Source organism: Palaemon carinicauda, chromosome 39, assembly GCF_036898095.1.
Source record: "Palaemon carinicauda isolate YSFRI2023 chromosome 39, ASM3689809v2, whole genome shotgun sequence".
NCBI classification, from domain to species: Eukaryota; Metazoa; Arthropoda; class Malacostraca; order Decapoda; family Palaemonidae; genus Palaemon; species Palaemon carinicauda.
Window position 1 is genome coordinate 5,655,924 of NC_090763.1, and position 18,939 is coordinate 5,674,862.

General features: G+C 37.8%; 1 protein-coding gene across 1 annotated transcript; it reads left to right on the plus strand.

Annotated features, from left to right (window-relative positions):
• The first annotated feature begins 1,768 nt into the window (after positions 1-1,768).
• Positions 1,769-3,492, plus strand: LOC137630939 (uncharacterized). The gene is made up of 2 exons (XM_068362473.1): positions 1,769-1,780; positions 2,188-3,492. The coding sequence occupies exons 1-2, from the start codon at positions 1,769-1,771 to the stop codon at positions 3,490-3,492; spliced, it is 1,317 nt and encodes a 438-aa protein (XP_068218574.1).
• Positions 3,493-18,939: the final 15,447 nt, after the last annotated feature.

The window sequence follows — 18,939 nt, forward strand, 5'->3', positions numbered from 1 at the left end:
CAAGAAAGCCGTAAGGAGGTGACTGAGAGACGAGTTGAATGTAACTACATTTTTTTGGTCGGAGCATGAGTATATGTACAAACCGTGCCAGTTAAAAACGGCACAAAAATTCAAACACAAAACACAATGATGAGGGAACATACAGGCATGAATAGGTTATCAGTGCAAGGGGAGAGCGATAACGACAATATACGAACAACTGAAATACCGTTACTGTACCAGTTGAATAAGAAAATGCTATAAGCCTATCACCCAAATTGTGGAAGTAGCCTACTATATAAAACCAGTGATTGATTGAGCAATTTAGATATCTCTGGCATCGTGATATCAAAGGTCATTGACACCTAAAAACGGAGAAACGAATGATTAACTTTAATTGATAAATGACTAAAAGGAAACATATTATTACATAAAATTGTCGAAGATGACTTAGTGTTTGACCTCATCCTTGGTATAAGTGAAGGCTGCAAAGAATTTGGATAACTTTTGTTATTTTGTTAGTCTAAAAGAGGGGAAATATTTTATTATTTTGTCACGAAATATCATGTCACAAAATAATTTCACTAAGAATTATGTTGTTCGCTGTTTTTCTGGTAGATAATAATGAATAATTGTTGTTGATATCATTTAGCCTTCACGTATTCCAAAAGCAAGTTGGCTACTTCTAAATCATATATAACAACGTCAAAAACAAAGTTGAAAATGGGCAAGAGACCGGAATTAATTAAACATGCTTTAGCTCTTCCAATTGCAATTGATATACAAAGTTAATAATTGAATAGATAAAAATATTTGTCATCCTTTTCTTAAGTTTCTATTCCTAATTTCTATTATTATTATTATTATTATTATTATTATTATTATTATTATTATTATTATTATTATTATTATTATTATTATTATTATTATTATTATCATTATTATCCAGTATATATTATTCGAATATAATATAAATTTATTTTTCTGTTTTATTATCAGATAATTATATACATTTTTATATAAACTTTTTAGTAAAATTAATATCAATTTAATCTTATGGAATATTTTTTTTTATCATTGATTCCTCGTTGATATGATATTTAATTTAAATGAAACCTTTTTCTGTCCTATTTATGAAAATGAATAGTGACATCCATCACCCTACTTTTTTTCAATGACTAGCTAGAGCAAACTCATTCATTAAATAAAGGTGAAATTTAGAAAAATGCCGACTCATGTCAATCGCTAAGAATGTAAGGAAATTCTGGATGAGGTATTAATGCTTACTTCCAGACCAAAAGTATTTCACGTATCAAGACACCATGCCTTATTAGGGGTGGATGAAATGAGGGTACGCTAAAGAAGGAGAAGAAAGAGAATGCAAGAGAAGAGAGAGAGGACACGAAAAAAAAGTGGAGTTAGGGAAACATGAAAACATGAATGGTGCTGTAAATATGAGAATTGATTAAAAGAAAGAAAAAAATAGAAAATGAAGATGAAGAAGCTTTAAAACAGGAAGATAAGAACATGAAAAAGGCCCCATTAGGAGATTAAAAAAAAAACATTTTAAAAGCCGAATAAAACAGAAAAATAAAAAGGATTAAAGGTGGAGTCAGTAACATAAGAGTTTACAGACGAGAGGAAAAAAGTACACAAGTACCCGTAGTGTTATAGAGGGTGGGGCTAACTCGTAACAGTGATGATGGGGCTTTCAAGGTGAAATGAGTCCGCATATAAATAGTAGGAGATTAGACTCAGTCATCACACCCAGTCTTTCCCCTCTGACATCATGAAGCTTCTGGTGAGATGGAGACTCAAGCGTTCTTCTTTTTTGTTCAATGATCTTTATTTATAACTTAGAACTTCAATTTTTCTTTCTATAACTTAGGTAGCTGAAGAAACATTGCAGTTTACTTGAAAAATATTTGAATGTTAATAAGATGTAAACTAAGGTTAAAATAATATGAATTTCAATTGAAATAAGGCAAAGTTGGGATGTGATTTCTTTGTAAGTTTTTGGTATCTATATTTCTACGAGGTATGAGTAAATTTTAAAACAGTTATATAATTCATAAATTCTAAATGAAGATGAATACTTCATTTACATTTATTCCATTAATTTTTTATTAGCATTACTGTATAGGAAAAGTCATAGTAATGAGTTGCAAAATTTAACTAAATTATCTCTCCATCTCTATCACATTTTAGGTTTTCATCTGTGCTCTCCTAGCTGTTGAGGCAGCAAAGTTGCAGGGCTACGAAACTGCGCATCCGGGTTCGGGAGGTGTACCTTTACCTGCACCTTCTCGTTCTTCCCCTTCAGTATTTACTGCGTCTGCAGGTTCTCATCATCAGGGCCCTCTTACATCTGGAGGACAGTTATCCCGGAAATCTCCTCAGGCTTCCAATGGGCAATCCTTCGAACATCAGCAAAAACATTTGACCCCTGAAGGACCATTCAACAGGGCAACAGGACCCTCCTTTTCTGGTGTAGGACAGTCAGTTGCATCAGAACTCACAACTCAGGTTCATCATGCTGGATTAGATCAATCATCTTTTAATGGACAAATATCTGGAAGTAACATTCATGGTGGTGTGTCTCCAAGTGGTCCATCTGGTTCAGCTGACCAGTTTCCCTTTAGATCTGATGTCGATGGCCATGAGGAAAGTTGCCCAGAGGGACAACTTCGTCACTTGGATGGAACTTGCGTGGTTCCTGAAATAACACGAAAAGTATTTGTTTATGCTGCTCCGGCAACAGAGCCTACGGCTACTCTACCTCCAGTAGATGTTCCTTTACCTAAGGAAGAGCACAACATTGTCTTCATCCGTACTGCAGACAGGGGTGACGGTCCCGAGCCCATCATCATTCCACCACCCCAGAAGAAGCACCTTATCTATGTACTCAACAAGGACTCAGGCTCTCAAGAACCCAAGGTCATTGAATTACCAGCACCTGAGCACAAGGAACCAGAAGTTTACTTCGTAAACTATGCTGATGGAGAAAACCCAACTCTTCCTCATGGAATAGACTTCGAGACTGCCCTAAACTCCGCAATCCATGGAGAAGGACAAGTTATTGGCGGTAGCCAAGGTGTTGCTCCACTAACTGGAGAACACGGACATAGTCACCTGGGAACGGGTTCCGAAGGTGTCAGACATTCTGTTGGTCCAGTCGACAGTGGTTTTATTGTTGTCACCGACTCTGACTCAAGCGATGAAGGTTTCATTTCAGGCAACGATATATCAGCTTCGTTTGTAGTGAGCTCTGGTGGTCCACAGAACTTTGCAACCAATGATCAATTTACAAATGGAAATGGTGCTAGCGTCCCTCAAAGGTTTAACAATGGCATCGTTGGTCCTTTAACTCCTACACACCAAGCGCCTTCAAATAAGGGTGCGGTTCTCCCTCAAAGACTTAGTACAGGTCATGGTGGTTCTTCAGCAGCTACACACCAAGCCCCTTCAAGGAATAGTGCTGCTGTCCTTCAACGTTATTATTCTTCACCTTAGACATTTAAACCCCTAAACGAATGTGGAATGATTAACTTGATATTTATTTTTTGACATATCTAATCAATTTGTAAGAGATATATTAATAAATGTAATAACTAAAATATATTTTTTGACTGTGTTCCTATATTTTGTATTAACAATTATTTTTTTTCATGGTCTCCAATCTAAGCTTGTATTATATATTGCTTACTGTTTTTAATCTATTCAATCCTCGAGTGGCTTTGCTTACATTATGGTATAATCTAAGTACTAGGTACTATACCTTATGTGCAGTAGAGAATATTTCTGAGAACTCATAGATTATATATGCGTGCATGTACACGAACAAACACATATTATAACCTATGCGTTTTCAGAACCATGCTGTACTACATGCAAACAATATATGCAGATATTGCAGAGGTGATAAACTTAATCACAACACATGTTGCCATGGCAGCTTTTTCCCTTGAACGCAAAGCCAGGATTGTCCTCCACTGAATAACTTCGCTTAAGTTACGATTAGAATTCAAGAAGTGACAGGTCTTGTCAGTGGGCTGGAATTTTAGATTAGATTTGCTTTTTCTTTGTAGAGGGACCAGTTGAAAAAACCTAGGTTTTAGTGCCGCTCATTCTTGACAGAGAAATCTTCTACTGTTGGCCTCAGCTTATGTGATTAGGTATCAACCGTTGAACATTCCCAGCCGGGGGTTGTGTATTATCATGTAGATTAATTTGGGGAGTCAAACAGAGAACGGGCATTTTCAAGTCAGGTATTGTAGTGAGTTATACAGTCCTCGTTTAGTTTCATATTGGATAAATTAGAAAATTATATGATTGACCATTTTAGTATGCTTATGCTAATGGGGTTATTCAAAATGTACTTTGTCTTTATTGTCTTATACATCAGATACGTGGTCCCTTACTAAAGTTTTAGAGCATAAAGCTGGTTATAACCCAGAAAGCTATGGAAATGATAATGATGGAAGTAACACTAAGAGACAGAAAAAAAGCAACATGAATACGAAAGCAAACTAAAGTAGAGGATATTCTAACAACATGTAAGAAAATAAATGGACATGGGCAGGACATATAATGAGGATGGCAGATATTAGATGGACATAAATAATCATAGAATGGGTCCCTAGATATTTCAAACAAGCAGGGGTAGGAAGAGAAGACAATTTGCTGGTGTAAACTGTCATAGAAAGATCATAAACAGACGCGTATGGAAGGCCATGTCTGGACGGAGATACCTTAACGTGGTGAAAGGGTTAGTGTATTGAATTGATCAGCAAAGCTGTACTAGTCAGAGCCACCCAAAATAGGTTGGTTTGTTGTACCTGAACAAACTAAAGTCTTGCACCATCACCAATCTGCAGTGGTGAGCGTAGTTATGAAAATGGCCCAACCCAATACATGACCGAGACATTCTTAAAGGCTTAAAGGCTGCTCATGAATGGCAGAGGCAAGGGACAGTGATATTGCCCTATCTAGCAGGAAAATGCCCTGGAGGCTGACCGTATATACATATAATCAACGCTAAAGCACCCTTTCCACCCATGCTAGGGCGAGGGAGGGCTGGGCACTGGCTGCTGATGACTCAACAGGTAGACCTATAAGCTTCCCAAAACTTCACATCCCTAGCTCACAAAGATGGTGAGGTTGCAGACACTATAAAAACTATCGAGTTTGAGTGGGATTCGATCTCCCATCCGACTAGTAACCACGCAGGGACGTTTCCAATAGGCCACCGCAACCAATGTCCAGCTGTGAACTAGAAATGGCTGTGTGTATATATACATATTAGTCCGGGAGCTCACAGAGATTTGTATTACATTTCGAGTACAAAAGGTTTGATAGCTACAATCATCAGCTAGTATGATGGGGATCCTCGAATGGTCATTCTTAAGTTATGCCGTTGTTGCGTTGAGTAGGGGGCGCAGCTGGAACTGCCCCCCAAATCCGGTTTAAATTGCATTTTGGAGTACATCAACCAAACCTGTGATAAAAGTTTCGTTTTGGCACTGTGATTACAGATGTGCCATTCTTAAATGGCGCAATTGGTGCAAAACGCATTTAAGAAGGGCTCAAAGGGAGCACTACTGTCACATTTAAATCACAATTTGAGTACATCAATGAAAGTTTGTGGAAATATACCTTAGAGCTTCCTGATGAAGAATCAGTAATTCTTAAGTGTCAAATTTGGTGCAAAACCCATTTAAGAACGACCTAAAGAGGGCGGTATTTTTTTGCACATTTAAAACACGTCTTACGTACATTAACGAAACTTTGTAGAAATATTCTTTAGACCTTCCTGATAAAGGATCAACAGTTCTTAGGAGTTGAAGTTGGTGCAAAACACAGTTAAGAGCGGCCTAAAGAGAGTGTAATATTAGCACATGGAGGATTAACGTATATTTTCTAGCGCCATGACCTCTCTATGTACCATGAATAAAACTGTGAGAATCTTTGTTTTATATGATATAGAAGAACAAAGGAACTGCAAATTTATATATTTAAGTATTTATTTATACAAACAAAGTGCTCTTGTGAACAGTGAATACAAGAAAAGGTGAACTGGTGAAAAGTGAATGCAAGAAAAGGTGCACTGGTGAAGAGCGAATACAAGAAAAGGTGCCCTGGCGAAGAGTGAATGCAAGAAAAGGTGCACTGGTGAAGAGTGAATGCAAGAAAAGGTGCACTGGTGAAGAGTGAATGCAAGAAAAGGTGCACTGGTGAAGAGTGAATGCAAGAAAAGGTGCACTGGTGAAGAGTGAATACAAGAAAAAGTACATTAATGAAGAGTGAATTCAAGAAAAGGTTCACTGGTGTAGAGCGAATACAAGAAAAGGTGCACTGGTGAAGAGTGAAAACAAAAAAAAGTGCATTGGTGAAGTGTGAATACAAGAAAAAGTACACTGGTGAAGCGTGAATACAAGAACAGGAGCACTGGTGAAGTGGGAAATACCATACGTGCCAATACTGTTTACAATTCGATCTTCATTTATGCTATTTAACTGGATATCATAATTTAATATCTAACTTATTTAACTCGTGAATTATTTTTTTCTTTAAATGTAATGTTTCACACCTTTTGTAAGATAGTAGTAGTCGTAGATATGGTAAAACATTGTCATCTAATAATATGCTGCTACAGGTATTGACCGGGCACTAACATGTCTATTTGCAAGTGATTATGTTCTTTGAAACCAAAACTGCCTTTTGATAGACACTCATATTAATTAGTGCACACATACATGTTTCACATTTGCTATAAATCTATTGCTAAAGTTTATAAGATGAAACATTAAAACTGCTGATGAATCTCTCTCTCTCTCTCTCTCTCTCTCTCTCTCTCTCTCTCTCTCTCTCTCTCTCTCTCTGTTAGGAAAAGATATGTGAATATACTTATAATCATGAGTTCAACTAGTATTTACTGGTATAGTTAATTATCATCTCAGCCTGCCTTTCTGTAACAAGATTTTAGTCATCCTCGTCACAACACTCCTCTTCATCTGAAGATGCAATGTCCAAGTCGTCCTCATCATTGTCCAATGCTTCTAAATCATCTGTTTCTGGGATAAGGCATTCATGGAAATGCTCCCCTTCGAATCTAACCGGTTTGTAATGGCCATCAACCAACTGCCAGCCATTTTTCTTCAGAGGGATGCTGCTCTATATGAGTTTGATCTGCTCTTTGTTGTTAGCAACAATAGAGGAACGCTCAATTTAAAGACTGAGCTCGTCTTCGCAAGGTAGTAGTCCACTTGCATCTATGCCCTTCAAATTGGCTAGTAGGTATTTTCCATTTCGATTTGGTCCATGTCTTCATAAACTTCTGATACCTCAATTCATTCAGCCAAGTGTTTGCTTTATCCTCAGCTCCATACATTGTGGCTGTGAACCTCTGAAGAGCTTCATTCGTCGTACTAGAAATTGTAGAGCTCATTGCCATTACTCTGAAAGTCTTCTGATAGTCAGGTTGCTTTCCTAGAGTTTGGAGAGGCCTGACCTTCCCTTTTCTGACAAACGCTGATGCATACTCTGATCCTGTGAAGGCATGGAAAGCTGGCAATGCTGCACAAAGATATGGTAATAGTTCCTTCCATATTGCAGTCAGGCTGACTTAATGACGATTGCTCTTTGAAAATGTTCTTATATCCATCCGCAATGTTGGCTGAAAGCTATTGCAGTGGTACAATAATTTCACTGCAATATCTGTGTCGGATGCTGTGACCACTGTGTCAATTCTCATGATCAACTGATAAGGGCTAATTCATCTACTGCGTTTCACTGTATCATACCCTCTGTCCCCTGGAACTTATAACATTCCCCTTAGACATCTAGGAAGACTTCACAATCGCCAAAAATTTTAGCATATGAAGAGTTTTGCCATTCATTGGTAAGAAACTGAGGTAACTGTTTCTTGAAGGACTTGGACTTTAGGGCATCGTTTAGATTTCTTGGCACTCGTCTCTGCTCTGACCCTGTGATGTTGAAGGTTCTGTTGTCAGGTCCCCACCTGTCTCTTTCAGTGTCCTTAATTGAAGTCTGTGGATAGTCATCAAAGTCTATATGTATGCGTTTGGCTGACGTTGTTAAACTCTGGGTAAGAATACTTCTGGCTAGTCCTCTGTATGTAGGGACAAATTTAGTGGCAAGGTATGTAAGAGAAAATGTCCATCTATGATATAAGCACTGAAGTGCTTTGGCTGCTGTTCAAGACCTTTCAATTTACTCTCGATATATCAAAGAGCGCACTCCTATCGGTCTTTGACATCACTTCTTCAGGGCTGGTCAAGGACAGAGGTATTGGAATCAATGGGTACTGGAGAATATGCTGCATGTCATTGTCTCTTCTTGGTGGACAGTATAGAGAGACGTCCCATCAGATCACGTGATCCCTTAAGCACTGCAACTTAAAGTGTTATTTATCCGACGATTGCTTGCTCAGCCATCTACAAAGGTTTTCAGCTTTTCCTTCTTTATTAGATTTTCAAACAAATTTTATTTAGATTACTCATGCAAGCCTGGATGCATTCCTTGTGTCTGACTTTTCCTTTGGTTGGTACACAGAGAAGGCATTCATGGATTTCATCATTGGTACCTTTTCCTTTGGAAATATTGTACAATACCTCTGAACCTTCCGTGTTTCAAATAGATTGTTCGTATCTAAGATTTGTTTGATGATTTTCTGAAGATCCTCATTGTCACGTTGAATTCGTCTTGGCCTAAGTTCTGTAGTAAAATCTTCTTTGCTAGTCAATCCTGTCCTCTCTTGCTGCTGACTAATGAACGATGCTTGGGTAGCCTTTGTTACCATCCATCTAAGGTGAGCGGAGTAGTCATTAGTGAAAGAGGTGATTCCTGTCAGTTGAGATGTAGCGTCGGCATTAATAGTTTGTTCCAGTTGTAAATCTACAAGAATTCTGGTGAAATCATGTTCTGTCCTTCGCACTGTGTATACACACCGATTAATTATCTCTCTAAGTCTGGGATGAGTCGCATCAATATTCAATAGCACTAATTGGTATTTTGTTAACCACCGGGAATAGTTGATGTGGTCTGTGGCAAAGGACGGGTCAATAATCAGTGTAAGTGTGAAGACAGAGCTCGATGTTATTTGTCCGGATAGCTCTTTCAAGTTGGTGAAACATGTTAATGTACTCCACATACATCATCCAGAACTTTGCAGTGTATCCATGAGCTCCTGATACAGTTGTCTTGGTGAATTTAGAATACTCTTTCGAAAAATTTTCAAAAAGATCTGCATTGATCACCAGCTCAATCGCATGTTCTTCTGTATTGATATGTCGATAAATTTACAGTTTCATCCATTATGGGGAAACTGGAATAAAAATATATTTGTTGCATCAGAAATAGTGTAGTTCTAACGAATTTAACGTTTATTTTGACCGCAAACCATCCGATTTAGAGATTTACTATGTAATTGGAGTTAAAACAACAAGTTGTCCCAGAATGCAGAAAGACCCTACTTCATCCCGACAATTATGGGGGACACCAGGTGGGAACCGGGGTTTTGGGTGGGGGGGGGGGGGGGGTGTCAAATGATATTTGCAATAAATGAATACTTATCCTTCCACCACCCCTCCCCCTATACCCCTATCTAGCCCTACCAGGGGGGGGGGGGCTCTGCCCCCCCTGCGACCCCCCTTAAGGCCACAGTGATTTTCAGGGCACTACTGAACCTAAGAAAACCCACCTAACCTAGCATAGGGGCCCTGTATCCCTACCTAGGCCTACGGGGGGGGGGGGGGCTCCGCCCCCCCTGCGACCCCCCCTTAAGGCCACAGTGATTTTCGGGACACTACCGAACCTAATACAACCACCTAACCTGGGGCCCTGTACCCCTACCTAGGCCTAGCCCCTGCGACCCCCCCCCTTACAGCCACTACCTAACACATCCATCAAACCAAATCCAAAGTGATGGTACTGCTGTATACATCGTTATACTATCACCATTATAATATACTCTATAAATTAATGAAGCTTACCTTAAACTGTTGGTTCATAAAGATGTGCTGCTGCTTTGAGGAAAACGTGAAGCCGTTGGGAAGGTTCCTTGGCATGCAGCACAATTTTTATTTTGTAAAATTAAATTGTGTCTCTGGCACAAATGCACTAGTTTTACAACAAATTCATTGTAAGTTAGGAGACAGTCAGGACAAGAAGATGGAATTTCAACTTCTTGTGCAACATGAGATGACGTGCTTTCTATGGTCTCCATGTCTAAGAACGAAATGAAATGCCTGGGAAGATAATGTATTGTCGCGCTGTTGTATTGTCGCGCTGTGATTGGCCAAACATGTATGACGTCATAGTGGACAGGCGCTGTGATTGGCCAAACGTATAAGACTTCATAGTGGACTAGTTTGTCAGCGGATTATAGTGGTTACAGGGCTCATTTAAGCAAATACAAGACACAGTCAACAATAACAACAGACTTAGAAAAAATCTGGGAGGAAGACATGAGTAGCGTGAGTTTGATCGTCGATATATAAAGAACTAGGCATTTGCGACAGATAATATTTTACAGAAATACTACAAAAGACTTGCTTTACTCGGGAAATATATTATTATAATAGATTTCCCATAATGGATGAAACTGTAATAATACCGATATGTCCTTTCACAGTAGATATCAGGGTACGAAGCTCTTCTCTGTAATCACATGTTTCTAGAAAGGCCTTGAAATGCAGGCTTTCGAAGGCAAGGCAAAGAGAGGTTAGAGTCTCAGGCATTGGTTGAAGTGTTTACCTGTGAGGAACTCAATCAAAGAACCTGGTGTAAGGACCCCAGTCTCTATTGGCATATCTGGTCGTCCTGATTCTGTTATGAGTTTTCCTTAAATTTTGAAATAACCCCGTAAACTCACAAAAGACCTCAATATTTTAGTGGGTTATCAAAATTTAAAATTAATTAATAAATATTACAAAATTTGTGATCAATTATTCAGCCAAAGGGAATAATAAAAACATCAGTTAAACCCTTCTTAACTGGCTATCTTCCATACAAAGTAAAGTAGCCACTATACTGGTATTATGCAACCCTGATTTTTATAATCACGAGCCCCTGGAAAGAAAAGTTACAATTAGTACTATCATTCAAAAAATTTTATCACTTATATATTCAGTGAAACAACAGTAGTAATAACATAAACAGAAGAGCTCACAATAGCGTGTTGTGGCACATGTGGAGGAGAAGAAATGAGTGAATATATAGGCCTAAAGAAAGTGAATATAGGCCTTTTCAATAACCTAATAGTAATACCCTCTTTAGGCCGTTCTTAAATGGGGTTTGCACCAACTTCGACTCTTAAGAACTTTTGATCCTTTATCAGGAAGGTCTAAAGAATATTTCTACAGAGTTTCATTTATGTACGTAAGACGTGTTTCAAATGTGCAAAAAATACCGCCCTCTTTAGGTCGTTCTTAAATGGGTTTTGCACCAAATTTGACACTTAAGAATTACTGATTCTTCATCAGGAAGCTCTAAGGTATATTTCCACAAACTTTCATTGATGTACTCAAATTGTGATTTAAATGTGACAGTAGCGCCCCCCTTTGAGCCCTTCTTAAATGCGTTTTGCACCAATTGCGCCATTTAAGAATGGCACATCTGTAATCACAGTGCCAAAACGAAACTTTTATCACAGGTTTGGTTGATGTACTCCAAAATGCAATTTAAACCGGATTTGGGGGGCAGTTCCAGCTGCGCCCCCTACTCAACGCACCAACGGCATAACTTAAGAATGACCATTCGAGGATCCCCATCATACTAGCTGATGATTGTAGCTATCAAACCTTTTGTACTCGAAATGTAATACAAATCTCTGTGAGCTCCCGCACTATATAGCCTTTATATATATATATATATATATATATATATATATATATATATATATATATATATATATATATTGTATATATATAAGTTTTATATATATATAATATATATATATATATATATATATATATATATATATATATATGTCTGTGTGTGTGTGTGTGTGTGTTTGTGTCTGTGTCTGTGTGTGTGTGGTGTGGGGAAATGTAGCTTTGATAGCTAATTTTTTTTTCAAATGTAAAAGAAGATAAACGAGCATTTTTATGCCTTTATCTCTTATGAAAAAATTTCATATTGAGATTATTTCTACTGAATGCAATGGAATTTAAATTTTTTAGTTTTGTTGTTAATTATATTATAATTTGGAAACGAATCCATTTATACCGTTAGTGCTGCAAATACTGTTCTTAATATTATCTTAACGGTTATCACTGTTGATAACAACCTTCCTATCGTAATAACCAGATAACTCCTAATCAATCAAGAAATTATCATAATAAACAAAGTTAGCCAAATCAGTATAAATACGCGGATTTTTAATTATGTATTTAATCAACAATACCAGACTATAATTAAAGCCTTCAATATTTTTTTCTTTAGTTCAAGAAAATTCATTATTTACTACTTCAAGATCAATATCCTGCAGGATACCACAAACTCCTACTGTTTTTCGCTTTTTATTTTACTCCTCTTAAAGGGCAAGTTGTCTACGACATTATTGAAATATACTTATACGTTATTATTAAAACATTATTATTTTCATGTCCTGTGCTCAAGTAATTTGTAATTTTTTCGACCATGTTTTGCAAAGCTGTTTATTATTATATTTGATGTTATATCAGGGTCAAATTATGAGGAAAAAGACAACAATAGCATTCCATTCCATTGGCATCAAGGTGGGAAATGCTGGTGGATATTATCTCTCTCTTCTCTCTCTCTCTCTCTCTCTCTCTCTCTCTCTCTCTCTCTCTCTCTCTCTCTCTCTATATATATATATATATATATATATACATATATATACATACATACACACACACACACACACACACACACATATATATATATATATATATATATATATATATATATATATATATATATGTGTGTGTGTGTGTGTGTGTATGTATGTATGTATGTATACATATTTATATATATATATATATATATATATATATATATATATATATATATATATAAAGAGAGAGAGAGAGAGAGAGAGAGAGAGAGAGAGAGAGAGAGAGAGAGAGAGAGAGAGAGAGAGAGAGAGAGAGAGAGAGAGAGATAATATCCACCAGCATTTCCCATCTTGATGCCAATGGGATTGAATGCTATTGTTGTCTTTTTCCTCATAATTCGACCCTGATATAACAACAATTATAATAATAAACAGCTTTGTAATACATGGTTGAATAAATAAAACCAGTGAGTGATTGAGCAATTTAGATATCTCTTGACACCTAAAAACGGAGAAACGAATGATTAACTATAATTGAGAAATGACTAAAAGGAAACATATTATTACATAAAATTGTCGAAGATGACTTAGTGTTTGACCTCATCCTTGGTATAAGTGAAGGCTGCAAAGAATTTTGGATAACTTTTGTTATTTTGTTAGTCTAAAAGAGGGGAAATATTTTATTATTTTGTCACGAAATATTATGTCACAAAATAATTTCACTAAGAATTATGTTGTTCGGTATTTTTCTGGTAGATAATAATGAATAATTATTGTTGATATCATTTAGCCTTCACGTATTCCAAAAGCCAGTTGGCTACTTTTAAATCGTATATAACAACGTCAAAAACAAAGTTGAAAATGGGTAAGAGACCTGAATTAAATAAACATGCTTTAGCTCTTCCATTTGCAATTGATATACAAAGTTCATAAATGAATAAATAATAATATTTTTTGTCATTTTCTTAAATTTCTATTCCTAATTTCTATTATTATTATTATTATTATTATTATTATTATTATTATTATTATTATTATTATTATTATTATTATTATTATTATTATTATTATCCAGTATATATTATTCGAATATAATATAAATTTATTTTTCTGTTTTATTATCAGATAATTATATACATTTTTATATAAACTTTTTAGTAAAATTAATATCAATTTAATCTTATGGAATATTTTTTTTTATCATTGATTCCTCGTTGATATGATATTTAATTTAAATGAAACCTTTTTCTGTCCTATTTATGAAAATGAATAGTGACATCCATCACCCTACTTTTTTTCAATGACTAGCTAGAGCAAACTCATTCATTAAATAAAGGTGAAATTTAGAAAAATGCCGACTCATGTCAATCGCTAAGAATGTAAGGAAATTCTGGATGAGGTATTAATGCTTACTTCCAGACCAAAAGTATTTCACGTATCAAGACACCATGCCTTATTAGGGGTGGATGAAATGAGGGTACGCTAAAGAAGGAGAAGAAAGAGAATGCAAGAGAAGAGAGAGAGGACACGAAAAAAAAGTGGAGTTAGGGAAACATGAAAACATGAATGGTGCTGTAAATATGAGAATTGATTAAAAGAAAGAAAAAAATAGAAAATGAAGATGAAGAAGCTTTAAAACAGGAAGATAAGAACATGAAAAAGGCCCCATTAGGAGATTAAAAAAAAAACATTTTAAAAGCCGAATAAAACAGAAAAATAAAAAGGATTAAAGGTGGAGTCAGTAACATAAGAGTTTACAGACGAGAGGAAAAAAGTACACAAGTACCCGTAGTGTTATAGAGGGTGGGGCTAACTCGTAACAGTGATGATGGGGCTTTCAAGGTGAAATGAGTCCGCATATAAATAGTAGGAGATTAGACTCAGTCATCACACCCAGTCTTTCCCCTCTGACATCATGAAGCTTCTGGTGAGATGGAGACTCAAGCGTTCTTCTTTTTTTGTTCAATGATATCTATCTAAAACTTAGAACTTCAATTTTTCTTTCTATAACTTAGGTAGCTGAAGAAACATTGCAGTTTAGTTGAAAAATATTTGAATGTTAATAAGATGTAAACTAAGGTTAGAATAACATGAATTTCAATTGAAATAAGGCGAAGTTAGGATGTGATTTCTTTGAAAGTTTTTGGTATCTATATTTCTACGAGGTATGAGTAAATTTTAAAACAGTTATATAATTCATAAATTCAAAATGAAGATCAATACTTCATTTACATTTATTCCATGAATTTTGTATTAGCATTACTGTATAAAAAAAGTCACAGTAATGAGCTTCAATATTTAAATAAATTATCTCTCCATCTCTATCACATTTTAGGTTTTCATCTGTGCTCTCCTAGCTGTTGAGGCAGCAAAGTTGCAGGGCTACGAAACTCCGCATCCGGGTTCGGGAGGTGTACCTTTACCTGCACCTTCTAGGTCTTCCCCTTCAGTATTTACTGCGTCTGCAGGTTCTCATCATCAGGGCCCTCTTACATCTGGAGGACAGTTATCCCGGAAATCTCCTCAGGCTTCCAATGGGCAATCCTTCGAACATCGGCAAACACATTTGACCCCTGAGGGACCATTCAACAGGGCCACAAGACCCTCTTTTTCTGGTGTAGGACAGTCAGTTGCATCAGAACTCACAACTCAGGTTCATCATGCTGGATTAGCTCAATCATCTTTTAATGGACAGATATCTGGAAGTAACATTCATGGTGGTGTGTCTCCAAGTGGTCCATCTGGTTCAGCAGACCAGTTTCCCTTTGATTCTGATTTTGATGGCCATGAGGAAAGTTGCCCAGAGGGACAACTTCGTCACTTGGATGGAACTTGCATGGTTCCTGAAATAACACGAAATGTATTTGTTTATGCTGCTCCTGCAACAGAGCCTACGGCTACTCTACCTCCAGTAGATGTTCCTTTACCTAAGGAAGAGCACAACATTGTCTTTATTCGTACTGCAGACAGGGGTGATGGTCCCGAGCCCATCATCATTCCACCACCCCAGAAGAAGCACCTTATCTATGTACTCAACAAGGATTCTGGCTCTCAAGAACCTAAGGTCATTGAATTACCAGCACCTGAGCACAAGGAACCAGAAGTTTACTTCGTAAACTACGCTGATGGAGAAAACCCAACTCTTCCTCATGGCATAGACTTCGAGACTGCCCTAAACTCTGCAATCCACGGAGAAGGACAAGTTATTGGCGGTAGCCAAGGTTTTGCTCCACTAACTGAAGAACACGGACATAGTCACCTGGGAACGGGTTCCGAAGGTGTCAGACATTCTGTTGGTCCAGTCGACAGTGGTTTTATTGTTGTCACCGACTCTGACTCAAGCGATGAAGGTTTCATTTCAGGCAACGATATATCAGCTTCGTTTGTAGTGAGCTCTGGTGGTCCACAGAACTTTGCAACCAATGATCAATTTACAAATGGAAATGGTGCTAGCGTCCCTCAAAGGTTTAACAATGGCATCGTTGGTCCTTCAACTCCTACACACCAAGCGCCTTCAAATAAGGGTGCGGTTATCCCTCAAAGACTTAGTACAGGTCATGGTGGTTCTTCAGCAGCTACACACCAAGCCCCTTCAAGGAATAGTGCTGCTGTTCTTCAACGTTATTATTCTTCACCTTAGACATTTAAACTCCTAAACGAATGTGGAATGATTAACTCGATATTTATTTTTTGACATATCTAATCAATTTGTAAGAGATATATTAATAAATGTAATAACTAAAATATATTTTTTGACTGTGTTCCTATATTCTGTATTAACAATGATTTTTTTTTTCATGGTCTCCAATCTAAGCTTGTCTTATATATTGCTTACTGTTTTTAATCTATTCAATTCTCGAGTGGCTTTGCTTACATTATGGTATAATCTAAGTACTAGGTACTATACCTTATGTGCAGTAGAGAATATTTCTGAGAACTCATAGATTATATATGCGTGCATGTACACGAACAAACACATATTATAACCTATGCGTTTTCAGAACCATGCTGTACTGCATGCAAACAATATATGCAGATATTGCAGAGGTGATAAACTTAATCACAACACAGGTTGCTATGGCAGTTTTTGCCCTTGAACGCAAAGCCAGGATTGTCCTCCACTGAATAACTTCGCTTAAGTTACGATTAGAATTCAAGCAGTTACAGGTCTTGTCAGTGGGCTGGGATTTTAGATTAGATTTGCTTTTTCTTTGTAGAGGGACCAGTTGAAAAGCCTAGGCTTTTGTGCCGCTCATTCTTGACAGAGAAATCTTCTACCGTTGGCCTCAGCCTATGTGATTAAGTATCAACCGTTGGACATTCCCAGCCGGGGGTTGTGTATTATCATGTAGATTAATTTGGGGAGTCAAACAGAGAACGGGCATTTTCAAGTCGGGTATTGTAGTGAGTTATACAGTCATCGTTTAGTTTCATATTGAAAGATCTAACAAAACCAAAGCAAGCAGGAGTCAGTACCATCCAAGACAAAGCAGGGAACTGCCTCACGGAAGAAGAAGACATACTCAAGAGGTGGACAGAGTACTGTTCCGACCTTTACAACTACCAGACCAATGGAGATCCCAATGTAATATCGTTCCACAAATCATCTAACAACGACGACTTCCCAGTTCTGAGAAAAGAAGTGGAGGAAGCGATCAGATCGCTTAAACATGGAAAAGCTGCAGGAGTAGACAACATCCCTGCAGAACTTATAAAGCATGCCGGAGAGACAGTGACTGACATCCTCACTAGCATCTGCAACAAGATCTGGCAGACAGGTGAATGGCCCACACCCTGGACACAGTCCCTCATCATCACGCTTCCCAAGAAAGGCAACTTACAGCAATGCCAAAACTATAGAACGATTAGCCTTATCAGCCACGCAAGCAAAGTGATGTTGAGAGTCATTCTGAACCGACTGAGACCCCAGGCAGAAAAGATCATTGCCGAAGAACAAGCTGGATTTAGAAGAGGAAGGAGCACAACGGAACAGATTTTCAATCTTCGAGTTTTGTGTGAGAAGTACAGCCAACACCAGCAAGACATCTTTCACGTGTTCATTGACTACAAAAAGGCATTTGACCGCTTATGGCATGATGCCCTCTGGGCCACAATGAACAGGTACAACATGGGACAAAAACTGATACTGACGATCCAACAGCTGTACAATAAAGCAACCAGCGCGGTCCTTGTCCAAGGCAAAATAGGCGAATGGTTCCGCACTTCAGTAGGTGTCCGCCAAGGCTGCCTTCTGTCACCAACCCTGTTCAACATCTTCCTTGAACAAATTATGACAGATGCACTCGAAGATCATGTGACCACAGTTAGTATCGGAGGACGAACAATCAGCAACCTTCGGTTTGCTGATGATATTGACGGCCTGGCAGGGAACGAAGATGAGCTGGTCAACCTCGTGAAACGTCTGGAAGAAACATCAACCAGATACGGAATGGAAATCAGTGCTGAGAAAACAAAACTAATGAGAAACAGCGACGAATCAATCAAAGCAAAAATTGTGGTCGGTGGTCAACAACTTGAAACAGTCCAACAATTCAAGTACCTTGGTGCAATCATCAGCCAAGAAGGATCCAAACCAGAAGTCCATGCAAGAATCGCACAAACAATAGCGGCGCTTGCAAAACTGAAGCCAATCTGGAAAGACAAAAACATCATCGCTGTCAAATACAAATTGAAACTATTGCATGCCCTCGTCATTTCCATCCTTCTGTATGCTTGTGAATCCTGGACACTGACGTATGAGCTACAAAGAAAGATCCAAGCTGCAGAAATGAGATGCTTCAGACGAGTGCTTGGCATCTCGTACATTGAGCATGTCACAAATGAAGAAGTCAACAGAAGAGTGAGACAACACTTAGGACGCCATGAAGATCTGCTGTCCACAGTGAAGAGGAGAAAACTAAAATGGTATGGCCACACAACAAGATCAAGCGGCCTGTCCAAGACAATTCTCCAGGGAACAGTTCAGGGGAAGAGGAGAAGAGGGCGGCAGAGAAAGAGGTGGACCGACAACATTGCTGAATGGACAGGAAAAACCTTCGCCCAGACCCAGGCACTCGCACACGACCGTGATAAGTGGAGGCTCCTATTGCGGTGTTCCACCATGCAGCGCCCCTACGATC